The sequence below is a fragment of the Phaethon aethereus genome, assembly GCF_964289735.1.
Source record: "Phaethon aethereus genome assembly, chromosome: 1".
NCBI classification, from domain to species: Eukaryota; Metazoa; Chordata; class Aves; order Phaethontiformes; family Phaethontidae; genus Phaethon; species Phaethon aethereus.
Genome location: NC_138575.1, coordinates 114,885,381 through 114,898,954, shown reverse-complemented (window position 1 = coordinate 114,898,954; position 13,574 = coordinate 114,885,381). Strand labels below are relative to the sequence as shown.

The window sequence follows — 13,574 nt, the reverse complement described above, 5'->3', positions numbered from 1 at the left end:
TCTTTCGTGTGTTAACTCTCTTCATGTCACCTATGCCTGGAATATCTTTCAGTTAAATTAGTAGACTTTTTTTTAAAATGTGCTTTCTAATCTGCTTTAGGAACATTCATCTAATTTAACAGATTTTTGGAAGCTAAGAGGCAGCTTGAAATTGAAGGTGGAGAACTGATGATTCTTTTTACTGCTTCAGATGTGATCCCTGAGCATGGAACCACTACTGTTACAGGGAGCTTTTTTCTTACTTCAGTACAACGTGCATACATTTTTTCTGACAGAAGTATATATTTCTTTTTATCTAGTCTGTTAGTCCATATTTTGTGCTTTCTGAGTCTCCACCATTCTAGTCAGAATTCCTGTTTTTATGAAGAACACTTTACTTCCTAAGACTTTTTGGGTGTCTTAAAGATAATTGTCAAAACATGAGGATGAAGCAAATGTGCGAGATAAATAAAACCCAGCTGAACGGTTATGTGATCAGGCTGAGTGATAAATATGTAGTTGAAATGGATGAGCCTTAACATCAACGAATAAATTAGTGGGAGTTCGCATTATGGAGTACCTTTGCTGAAAATTAAGAAGTGGGCAGCTGGAGTGGCGTGGCCTGAAGGACAGGAGTGCCGGGCTCTGACAGCAATCAGCTTCCAGGCAGGGAGATGCGCTGGTGAGCCACGAGGCAGAAGATCTGACTCCCAGAACCCCTGCTAGTCCAGGGGTGACGCCAGCCCTTGGAGCACAGCACTGCTATTCATTTGCCCCCAAATCCCAAAAAAGAAACCAGCAGCAACAGCAACCTGCCACTTACAGGTAAAGTACTAAAGCTGGGGATACGTCTGGTTTGCATTCTCACAAGGTCTCCCTTGTGCTGTTGACTGTGGGAGGAACTCTGCCCTCCCCTTTATTCTTTAGTTTTAGATAGGATCCAGAAGGTGGTCTTGGTGAAACAACACCACTTAGTGTTCTGTGCCCCAGTATTTGTTTCTACTCGAAAGCATGCCAGTTCGGCGCACACTTTTCTGCAAATAATTAAACTGTTTTAAACTTAACACCTTCTTATGTAAAAACTCATCCTGGTATATCCTTTTCCCTATGTATAAAATAATGGCAATTTTCTACAGTCTGGGATAAATCTTTCCCAGCCTTGATTTGTCTTGTATCATTCAGCCAGTAATTTGTCTGTTTTGTATTAAAAAGGTAGTCGCTATTTTCCTTCCCTGTTGTGTAGATTCTGTTCATTGGTTTTGGTAGCAGCAGCTACCCTGCTGCAAGCGGAGTAGCTTATTCACAAAAGAACAGGGATACCATCTTGTAAAAACAGCTCATTTCACAAGGTAGCGGTAGCAATAATAGAAACCCTTCTTGCTAAAGATACTCCATATGCACTTGTGATTGTCAGAAGTGCCATAATTAGTTGTGATCTTGGTCAACAACTTAAAGCTTGGATCTTAATCCTTGAGTAATGAGGCCGTTGCCTATGTGGAATTCAGAGGCACCGAGTGCATCCCCTGAATTCTACATTGTAGCTGGGGAATGCTCTCATTTCCAGCGGTTTCCCATCCAATATGCAACAGCCGATGTCATTTGGAAAAGGGGCATCTGCTAATCCTGTCACTTCATATGAGGTTGGTGAGCGACTGTTCGTTCTTCCACTGGAGAGGCTGATATGGATTATTTATTTTTATGCAAAATAGTAAAACAGGATCTGGGGTCCTATTGTTGCTTTTTTCTTGACACACACACACACACACCCCCCCCCCCCCCATCTTCTGATATGTAAGAATTGCTGATAAATAGCGAAATGTGTAGAGCTCAATTTGGCTGTATTATTAAACTTCTGTCTCCAGGAGGCTTAGGATTTTAAAGTCTAATAAAAAATTTTAAAAAATCTGTTTGGGAATTGACAGGTAAAATGAGTGAAAGCGTGAGGAAAATGTCATCTGATACCGCATTTCTTCCACACCTGTCAACACACACTTTTTGATCAGTCTTTATGCAGTAGTAGAATGAGTTACCTTATAAAACAAGCCATGCATAGAAAATGAAACCTCCTTCTAAGAGCAGATGCAGTCAAAAAATGAGATCAGGCTGCAGATTTTTAAGGGATCCTTACCTGTAACCAATGTCTGCCCAAATGTTCCCCATTTACTATGAGAAAACATGCCATACATTTCTAGAAACAAAGTTGCCAAATGTATTGGAGTGCAAAGGATAGGTTTTGTGCCAACAAGCCCTGAAAAAATTTTAAAATGTTTCTGCTTTATGCAGGGGAAGTGAGACTCAGTATCTTTGTAACTCTACCTTTTTTTCTTGGGGGGCCAGCTGCCTGTTATTGTTACATTGGAATCACAATGTGGGGGGGGGGGGTACCTACTATTGGTAGTTATGATTTATTTTTTAATACTGGATGGAGAAGTTGTCACATAATCATTTGCAAACTTTATAAATACAGGGAGAGAAATCTTGTAGGGTTATTTGTTTTTAAGCAGACTGGTTATTTCAGGTCAGAGAAATACTTCTGATTTCAAATTACATGAACAGCTAACCACTCATAAAAAAAACGCTTCTGAGTCTCAGTTACAACAGAAGACAAAAACATCTGTGACCATTTCATCTCATCTTTTAGTATTTTTCCTAAACATAGCAGTGAACTTTTTAATGAAACTTATCCCTGTTTTTTCAGAGTTTAAAGAGCGTCTCGTTTGCAGAGTGAGATGCAGTCAGTGTCGGTAGGTCGGTCGGTCTCTGCGGCCACCAGCGGCACAAGGGCGAGGGCTCTCAATAAACGCCCCAGGAGCGGAGGGCAGGCTGAGCCCTGAGGGCAGGCTGAGCCCTTAGGGCAGGCGGGCTTTGGGCGAGCTTGGCCTGCTCTGGCATCAGCTGGGCATGGACCAGTGCCAGCGGCAAGCAGGGAGGGAGGAAACACCCATCTCCCACCTCGCTTTCACGCCTGGTCCCTGGCCGGGTTTCGGGAGGAGGTGCTGAAGCAGGATATTTTCAAGGATGCTTTTGGGCAAACCGGCGTATTGCGTAAGTTGTTCAAATCCTTAATTGCACTTGCTACTGAAAGTGGGTGGCTTATTTCTGGCCTAGATTTCCAGCCTTGCTTCTGCCTAGCTTTGGTTTCCAACCATCAGACCTCAGTTGCTTCGCTCCAATAAAGCTGTTGTCAGAAATCTTTTCTCAGGATTCTAAATCAAATTAGTAGTCCGCTCCCTGGCAGGTGAGTGTAACTGATTGAGCTTCTTCCCATGAGACAGGTCCCATCATCCTTCCCCTTTCTCCTGGGCACAGCCTGGCTGTCTCGGGCATCCAGGTCTGTGGCGTTTAATGCCTAGCCTGTGTTTGATGTGGTTTTGCGCAGCTTTTGGAGGGGGCCGGATGCTCTGACGGTCTTGGCACCAGGCACTGAAATCAGGTTTTCCGCTTCTCAGCACCTGCTACCCTCACCTGTTCAGAAAGACAGCAGCAAGCATCCCGGTGGGAAGTAAGCATATCGTCCGAAATCTGGGCTGTAAAGGCGGCGCGTGTGAGACGGGAGCTTTTGAAAATCAGACCTTGAACGTACAGGTGGCTTAACTGATCTCAGTGCAAATGCTGGTGACCTTTTTTCCTGTTTAATAAATCAAAGGTTAAATTTGCATGATTTATTGGACATTTATTTAGATCATCACTTCTTTCCACTCACATTTGTACAGACTTAAGTTTAGTTAAAAAAATAAAACGTCTATAGAAGGTGGAGAAGGACAGCAAATGTGCTAGAGCTCTCCCCCATTCAATCTTCCCGTGCTCAATCCTGCTGTGTCCTACAGAGGCAGCGAGAGGAGGGTGTAGGCAGAGGGGAATCGTCTTCACAGTGAGCCCGATTAAACCATGGAACTTATTGCCACACTGTATTGTGAATGTTAAATCTCATGCAAGTTTTGGTGGGGGGAATTAGAATCATGGAAGGAAAATCCAGCAAGGTTAGTTAAACATTGCAAGGGAGTATTCAGTGCTGTTGCCTGGGGGGGGTTGGTGCCTGTCAGGAAACAGGAGCCTGGAAAGGATGGCCTTTGCTCGGCCTGGTGCTCTTAAATTTCTTCCTGCTTTGAAATAAAATTTTGTTTTCATTTTCTAAATGGAATTAAAATATGCTATACTTTACTGCAGCTTCAGGAAAGATAAAGATTAAATTGATTTCGTGCTTGAGAGTTTGAAAGGTAAAGATACTTAGAAATACTTCTGAGCATTACAGAAATGTTTTCTCTCAGTCCAAGCTTTGGGTGATTTGTTTTTGGAATTTGCTTACACTGGCTGTAGGCTTTCTGGCAGGCAGCACTGCACCCCAGCACAAACCATGTTATCATTGAAGATGGATTGTTATAATTGAGAGTTTAAAAAGAAAGAAAAATCTTATGCTTTTATAACAGTGTCAGAGACTTTAAATTGTCTGAAGTTGTGAGAGTAACCACTGAAAGTTGTGAGAGTAACCACTGAAAATACTCAGTTGCATTCTATTTTTGTAATTTTTGTAGCTTGTCAGGAAGCTTATTTGTTCCTGTCTGTTTACTACAATATTTAAGCAACAAAGTTTACAAGTTTACAAAGTGTAAACTTGTGATTAAATATTTATGAAACAAATCTAAAAATGATGGGAGAATGACAAATTTGCACTGCCTATGACTTCTCAGTTGGATTTTTTTTTTTTTGGTTGCTCATAGATTTTTGTTGTTTTGAGACAGGCAAAGCCTTTCCTTTGGTCCAGTGAGTAACTTACAGGATCTACTGTGCAATTTATACCAACAGCAGCCAAAACCATTCATACCCATTGCAGAGAACATGTAGGGATATCTCAAATGCAGCCAGAGACTTTCTATTCATTTTTGGGTTTTTTGTTTGTTTTGCCTTTGGAGTTACACATCTAAGGTAAAATTGGAGGAAAAGTTTGGATTTTGGTTTAAGTTTTTCTTAAAATTTGAGGATGTATTTAATTGGGACTAGCAAATTGTTCTTCTGATTTTTTCATTTAAATAATTTAACATAGATATGTAGATATTTCAACTTGTTTTAGGGAAAGTAGTCATAAATAGATACTAGTTGTTATTATTCAGCCTGATCTTCAGATTAAAGTTTGCTTCTGTTGAAGACATTGAGAAATGTTGAGTCCTGGGTTTTTCCCTACCTTTATTGGTCTATCTACTAAAGCGTATTACCTCTGTAACTGAAGTTAACTATAGTACATGTAGTCAAACTCACTTTAAAAAAAATCCTGCACAGCTATGTGTCTGGGCTATGTTTGTCAGAATTTTTAAACTAACTTTGTGATTGTTGAACTAAATGTGACCAGGGAAGTGAAACTAATCGTATAATAAAATATTTACAGACAATATAGTTGAAATGAAATAGTTGATCATCATTGGAGAGTTTTTAAAATCACTGTTAATGTCCCTAGCACAGAAATGTTACTTCAGTTAATGTAGGGCTTGTTGGATATTACTGCGTAGCGAAGAAAATGTTGCTCACTCTGCTTGAATTACAGCAAATGCGAATCTTTCCACTATCGGTGTGATAGGTATTGCCTAGTTATCTGACAGGAATGGCTGGCAACGAGTACAAGCTTGCTGATTATTTCCAGCATCCATGAGGGGTTTTTTAAAATCAAAGTTGTTACAAATAAAGTAAATATCTGTGAGGCCAAACTGTCACTACGGGAAGGTTTTGAGGTATTTCATTAGGGTACTGTGGGGTCCATAGGTGCTTTAAAACCTATTTGCATTGGCACTCCTGTGTTAGAGTTTACCTTTTAAAAATAAACTAATATACAAAGCATGTACCTTTGCAGAGGGCTTTCTGCTGGCTTATGTACTTTAGTCGTTGCCAGACTTTTTTCTCCTTGGACTTTTTCCTTTGGCAGCAGTTTCTAACCTGTTTGAATAACATTTCTGTGTTCACTCGGAAGAGTTTCTCCTGGTTTATAAAATGGGGCAGGGGGGAAATCCTTGTATATTTATATGTATTTCCTGCATGTAATATATCTACCTAAACCACATTTTTATATCCCCTTCTGAGGTTAAATGAATGGCTTTATTCTGATGGAAATCAGAACAGATGTTTCTTGCTTGGTCCTACTAAATTTTACCTGTACTAAAGTAGAAATTCTGTTTTTCTTCCCCCTCCCTTCCCTCTTCACCCCCCCAAATTTTACCTCAGTCCCTACCACTGCTGCTAGCACTCCTGATGCTGTTGACAAATATTTGGAGACACCTGGAGATGAGAATGAACATGCCCATTTCCAGAAAGCCAAGGAGAGACTTGAAGCCAAGCATCGTGAAAGGATGTCTCAGGTAAGGGGCGATTTCTGTATTCCTAAATGTGGGATTTTTGTCCCTCAAGTCATAAGATGCTTGGGGTCCTTCATCTTCTTATTTCCCAAGGCTTCAGTCAGCTGCCCTACTTTGCAATGTCATAAATATTCCATTTACTGCCTTTCTGACTGTATGTGAGAATTCAGCTGTCTGGGGCATAACATTTGTGGTTGGGTCTCAGCTTGCAATCATAAGTGGCTACAGTTACTTGTTCTGGGAGAAAGGAAAAAACCAAGTCTGTTAATAATTGCTCTTTGTGGAAGAACGTTTCGTTTGTGAGATTATTCTTATTTCTAAGAACTTGACCACTGTATCAGTCATCCTTCCTTTGTATCAGCTGAGGGTGATTGCTTGTGATCAGCTTCATTCTTCCTGTGTAGGCAAACATGGCCATGCCCTGGGGTTAACGTAAGCTTGCATATGTTCATCTAATGGTCTTGACCCTCAAGGTAACATGAAATGCATCTAAAGCTGAAGAAAACAGGAAAAATTAGTGCTTTTGAACTGAACCAAAATCCAACTGAATCTGCCCTTTTTTCCTTTTAACCAAATATTTGTGTAGCCTGAAACTGTACACTGTTTTTAATCCTGTTGAACACTAAGAGATGAGCTATCCACTCTCTCAGAAACAGGGTTTATAATGGCAATGCCAATAAAAAATTGTCACAGTTCTGTTCTAATAACAACAAAGAAAATGTATAAGAGGTTTAAAGGAAAGCCGGTGGTGCGTATTTTTTTAGGATGGAACAACCACAAAAATAAACGTAGGATAATTCAGATGCACTGCATATATCTGGGTACCTATTTTACTATAATTTTTCATTGCAACTTTCTTCTTCAGTTGCTTTTTCAGTGTTTCTGTGTGTTGCCGACACATTAATCTTTAGCTCTGCGCTAAAATGTTTGAGTAGGCCTGAAATTAAGCTCTTAGAATTAAGTGCCTGTCTACTGGTTCTGCAGCACTTTTCCAACAAGCAGGGCAGGGCGTCTACCTGAAGCAGTCTTCTGATGGGGACAAACCGCCCGCTGGGAGATACGTGAGAATAACGCTGCTGGGGCAGCGTCGTAGCACAAACCAGCCGTCTCCTCCTTCGATGGAGAGAATAGTCGCAGCGTCATGCTTTTTAAAGTGCTATCCTTTCCTGTCCTCTGGAAGATTAACAACTTCATTAAAACGTCCCGTGGCCGCGTTGCTGAGCATGGGTACGTGCAGCGCCCGGCTCGGAACCGGCCCGAAGCCGTGGGGTGAGCGGGCAGGGAGGTGAGCGTGGCGAGCAGCGGCTTGCGGGCCGCCCGCCCAGGCAGTGGCTCGCCCCCGTCCTCTTCCAAACAAACCTCCGCGTGCCTGTAGTCTGCAGTTTGGGAAGGAGGGCCTGGGAACTGGGAGGATAAAAAAGGTTGTGCGTGCAGCCTGCCCGTCGGAGGAGAGAGGTCCTGCCCCGGCCAGGCTCGTGGAGGCTCGGCCGGCCGTGCAGCCGTCGCCGCGTTCCTACCTCCCCCTTCTTGAAGTATCCCCATTTAGCAGACAGCACAGGGCAGCTGTTCTGAAGGCAAAGGACAGTCAGTGCAAAAGGCAGGTTTCCCTGAAACAGTCCTCAGATTCTCAGCGTGGTTTCAGGTTTGCCTCTAAAATCCCGTATGCAGTGTCAAGGTTAAGCTGAGTTATTTAGGGCAGCGTTTGGGTGAGCTGTATATTTTCTGTTTTCTGCAAAGCTGATTTTTTTTCTGTGGACGTGGCACTTCGGGACATGGTTTAGCGGGCATGGTGGTTTTGGGTTGATGGTTGGGCTTCATGATCTTAAAAGTCTTTTCCAACCTTAATGATTGATTCTGTGATTCTGTTTGTAGAAACATGCGCAGGCGCCCGGAAAACGTCGTACAGAGAGACTGTACAACGTCGGTGCTTGAGGCCATCAAAATTAACTAATTGGGGAAAGCACTGAACCATAGCATCTGAAAACTTGTGGGTAAATGCACTGCATGTTTTATCATGCGCATTTGGGGCAACCTCATAAATGAAGGCTGTGGTTCAAGGGTTTGACTGAAGATCACGCTGGCGCTGCGTGTGCTCTGCCCTCGTTAGCACACTCCCGGCCACCCTTTCTGTCAGCGCTAATGAGCGTACAGCTGCCGGGGGAGACAGGTCAGCTCCCTCATCTCACTGCTATGCTACTCTTTCAAATAAAAAAAAAAGATAAAATAACCAACTCTGTCCAGTTCAGCAAGCTAAATCAGACCTGGGAAACAGCAGCACGGTAGTACATCAAGAAAGAAAGATCTTTGATCTTTAATTTGCTTAAGCTGCTTATGAAATCACCGCTTAAAGTCCGTACATCTTGAAGTATGCAGAACCCCTGCAGAGCTTTCAAAAAGGGAGTTAATGTAAGTTTTTAAAAATGAGTTTGCCCTTCTGTGAGTAATGTCTTGTACAGCATTGAGCTAGCCTCTGCCAGTTAACGTTTCAAATGTTTAAAAACTACGAGATCTTATAGAGAAGTTGAAAAGCCAGCTAGTTTACCATTCTGTGTTTCCTCACGTGAAATGGGATATGTCTGTGTCCCATATTGCTGATCTGTTTTTCTAGCAGTTTGTTTGAAAATTGCTTTTTACATTTTCTTTAAAATCAGGTGTGTTCTTAATATGTATTTAACTTAACGTAACAACTTCAAGTTAATTTTTTATATTGGAAACAACACTAAATAAATCAATTTAGTAAGCTTTTGCTGTCAAAGTTTTTCTGTTAAAAAAAAAAGTTAGTGAGCGAGAGTCACTAGCTCAGTCCTACAGCAGCACCGAACATATTTTTTTTTTTAACCCAAACTGTAGCTCAAAGTCCAGTTCTTTCAGAGCTGAGAAATGGGGCCTTATATAAGAGCGGAAATGCCCATTTTCCTCTATTAAAGAGGAAATGATCAGTGGTTTTGGAACATGATCAGGTCATTCTTTAATCTTGATAAATGTCATAACCTGAAATAAATCAGCTTGATCACTAAAAACATATATTTATTTCATTTAATAAAGCAGCTAGTTGTGAAACAGTACTTGCTTTGATGCACACTTTGCAGCAGCCAATTAACTAATAAAAAATTTGTATGCATTCTAGTTCATGTATAAAACATAATCAACTAAGGAGTAGGAAAGTTTATACTAAAAAAATTAAATCAAAACTAAATATTTTAATCAAAACACATCATCAGGGTGAGTGCAGATATGCTGTATATCTTCTTTCTGAGATTTCCCTTTGTTTACAATGAAATTCTGACAACTCGTGTTTCTTTTTTTCTTGCATAAACATATTCACACAGGCAGAGCCCCAGCTTCTGTTGGTGGCTGTGTCGGTTGATAGTTCACAGCTCCTGAAAGACTCTCTTACTAGGGGAGTCTGTGCTCTTTTTGTATGATGACCTGGTGCACCTCTGGTTCAGACTGTTTTAATCCCTTCTGCTCTTAAGTGTCCGTCCTTTTAGACTACAGACCATGAAGGTTTTTCTGCCTTTACATCTGCATCACAGTTGGAGCAACAAGGCTTATAAACTTTCCTAGGCAGTATTGTAAAGAGAATTACATTAGCGTACAATTTTAAGCTTTTCCCAAGAATTATTAATGCAACTCCAAATAACAGCAAAGCTACTTTCCCATGCAAACAGGATAGCCATTCAGTGATGCATGTGTAACCTTTAAATGTTTGCTATTCTCTGACATATAACAGGGAGAGATTATGCTAAGTGATTGCAGGATACCATGGTTCTTGTTTCCTGTTTTGGTACAATTCTCCTTTTCCTCTTTCCAGTTTCTTAATTCCTGTACAGCTCCCTCACTTAAATAGTTGCTGCTAAATAGCCTAGTGGAACAAAACATTGACCCTTACTCAAGGGAGCAGTATATTTATACATTTCTATCCTCAAACATCTCGTGACACACTTATGTCTTAAATTTACTCTTCCTCTGGCTGTTTACAATATTTTAGGAATCATAGCGTATACAGTACTTATGATAGGAACTTAATGATACCTTGTCTCCTAAAATAGTCTTGCTTCTTGGAAGTTCATTTCCAAAGCAAACATCTGAAAATACTGCAGTCCTCAACCAGCCTGAACAGGGCTGGTGTTATGTTCAAGATGGTTTTGTTGGGGTTTTTTTTTATTATTGCATGCCACTAGTTCCAACAGCCTGGAGACATCTTCAGCTGATTTTTAGTGCCAATGGCACCATAGAATCACAGAATGGTTTAGCTTGCAAGTGACTTTAAAGATCGCCTAGTTCCAACCCTACTGCCATGGGCAGGGACACCTGCCACTAGACCAGGTTGCTCAAAGTCTCAATCAGCCTGGCCTTGAACACTTCCAGGGATTGGGGCATCCACAACTTCTCTGGGCAACCTTTTGTAGTGTCTCACCACCCTCACAGTGAAGAATTTCTTCCTAATGTCTAATCTAAATCTACCTTCTTTCAGTTTAAAACTGTTACCCCTCATCCTATCACTTGATGCCCTTGTAAAAAGTCCCTCTCTAGCTTTCTTGTAGGCCACCTTTAAGGACTGGTAGGCTGCGATAAAGTCTCCCCAGAGCCTTCTCCTCCCTAGGCTAAACGACCACAACTCTCTTAGCCTGTCCTCAAAGGGGAGGTGCTCCAGCCCCCGATCATCTTCATGGCCCTCCTCTGGACCCACTCCAACAGGTCCATGTCTTTCTTATGCTGGAGGCCCCAGCACTGGACGCAGTACTCCAGGTGGGATCTCATGAGAGCCAGGTATAAGGGGAAAATCACCTCCTCGACCTGCTGACCACAATTCTTTTGATGCATCCCAGGATAGAGTTGGCCTGCTGGGCTATGAGCGCACATTGCCGGCTCATGTTCAGTTTTTCAACCACCAGTACCCCCAAGTACTTGTCCTCAAGGCTGCGTTCAACCCACTCCTTACCCCAACCCAGGTGCAGGAGCTTATACTTGTCCTGAGGTTCTCTCAGGCCCACCTCTCAAGCCTGTCAAGGTGCTTCTGGATGGCATCCCTAGAATCTATGGCATCCCCTCTAGAATATCAACCACATCACTCAGTTTGGTGTCATCTGCAATCTTGCTGAGGGTGCACTCAATCCTGCTGTCCATGTCTGCAACAAAGATGTTAAGTAATCCTGGTGTCTGTATTCCCTAGATCCCACCATCTCTATTATTGTGTGTGGGAGGGCTCTTGCCTTCCTTAAAACCGTCAGCTTAATAGGAGTACCCCCCTCAGTTACAATCAGGGCTTTTTGGAGAGGTTTCATGATGTAGAAAATGGGTCAAGTCTTAAGTGTGGAACAAAAGCCCTTGACAAAGGTAGGCATCTTACTGGCATGACTTCAACCTTTTAACTAGGCAAACCTGCAGCAAGCACCTCTGCTGGTCTGATTGCTGTAACCCAAATGTCTGTCATAAGTTATTCTCATGCAGCTATGCTCCTGTGCTGCAGTGTAAAAAATGGGAGTGAGTTCTGCTGTTTTCAGTTTAATGAGATTTTTGTACTTAGCATCTCTTTTAATAATGAATGACATTTTCTCTACTTCCTTATTCCCTCTTGCTGTCCCCTACAGCCCAATTTCAAAAGAAGTCTCCAGGCACTAAGTCCCAAGTTCTGAAAAAGTTTGACTTTGAAATGGCTTGCTTCTTAAATCTCAACTAGAAGTTGTCATTTTCCCTGCACAAAGCCGCCAAGCCTTGAAGAGCCAATAAACCTCTGTGGCTTTGATAGGTCTCTGCTTTCAGTGAAGGAGAAGTGCACAGAGGCCAAGTTCAGCCTTTCTCTGCACATGCATATCGGGGGAATTCTTTTTCCCCTTCTTGCTCTTCAGTGTCCTACAGTGTGCTACGGCATATTTCATATTCACTCCTAATTTTCTCAAGCGGTGACCTTCGGGAGAGCAGAAGTTTCCTCTGGGTGGTGGCATAACTGCCCATAGATGGCTGTAGGGCAGCTGTATCTTCAGTTAGTTAGCATTATACATAGAGATGCTTTCAACCACTGAAGTCTGCTCAGTTGCAAAAATTGGCAGTCAAAGCACAGCTTCTGCAGTCTTTACATTGAATATTGTTTCTGCAAACAGCCATGTCATTCTGGGTTTTTTTCCACAAGCCATTCGCTCTCATTACACCAGAGCTAAACTCTGAAGCCTGTAATTCACATCCCTCCCAACTAGCTGTGTAGGCTGTCAGTTTATCATCCTCCCTTCCATGCCTTAAAAGGTTTAGAGAAATAAAACGGACAGAGGGACCTGGTCTAGCCAAAGGTCTCCTTATCACGTTACCCACAATACTTGTTTTCATCATATGGATTAGCAGGGGGTTAGTTTGGGAGGTAAAGATGGCAAGGGAACTGATGTTCTGAAAACCTATCAACTGCTCATTCAGAGTGAAGAAGAGTATTAAGCAGATGTCAGAGATGTGATTTGAATACATAAAAGGAGAGGAGGGAGAAGAAAATTATAAAGTTGCCAACCTAAGCCAATGCTCAAACTTGAACATCATTGTAGTTTATGAGTTGAATTAATGCCATAATTTCTGGGCCTTCTGTAACGTTCACATCCTGGCACCAGTGACATTTCAGGTCCCTAGAAAGGTGATACCTACATAGATGAATTAAGTTTTCTTGGCCACCACGATCTTATGGCCTAAGCATACAATCAAGAGATGAATACTTGATGTGCACTTCATACACAGCAGCACTCTGAGCATTAATATGTTTTTTCCAGAACACACCACGGTGCTCTAAATTGTGGTGTCAGTTCATGTCCTCTAGTCCTGCTTTGGCAGAGAAGCGGTAAAATCTGTGCCCGAGTACTGGGAAGGTAACTGGTGGTGGGGCAACCTGTAACTTCAGTGCGCTGCACGTCGTGTTCTCTGTTGTCAGCTGCTTTACTACAACCCCTTGCAAATTAATTTCGAAGTCTCCTTGTAAATTTTGGGTTCCTATTGGCTGTGATTTGCACATCAATGCATATTTGTCTGATGAGAAGATAATGTAAATTGAAGAGGTACTTTTAGGCTGCCAGTTTATGTAGGTCATATTACAATTCTTGGGACTTAAGATTCAGCTTACACTTCAAGCTAAGACTCTGCTTTCTAAGTACTTGACTTCAGGTCTGTGCTTACAACTGCTGTCTAACCATGTCCCTGCTGAAGCCTAGAAACAGACAAAACAATTTCCCATGAAGTTTTCAGTGTCACATTAGCTTCCCAAAATACGTGTCTTCACTGTCT

At 42.0% G+C, this 13,574-nt stretch overlaps 1 protein-coding gene across 5 annotated transcripts in view; it reads left to right on the top strand.

Annotated features, from left to right (window-relative positions):
• APP (amyloid beta precursor protein) overlaps positions 1 to 13,574 on the top strand; it is a gene marked incomplete at both ends in the record, with an annotated part of 237,102 nt that overhangs the window by 158,257 nt on the left and 65,271 nt on the right. For all 5 annotated transcript variants that reach the window (XM_082010909.1, XM_082010908.1, XM_082010907.1 and 2 more), the window contains one exon: positions 6,187 to 6,320. In XM_082010909.1, the coding sequence (XP_081867035.1) occupies positions 6,187 to 6,320 (134 nt within the window). The remainder of the gene's footprint in view (positions 1 to 6,186; positions 6,321 to 13,574) is intronic.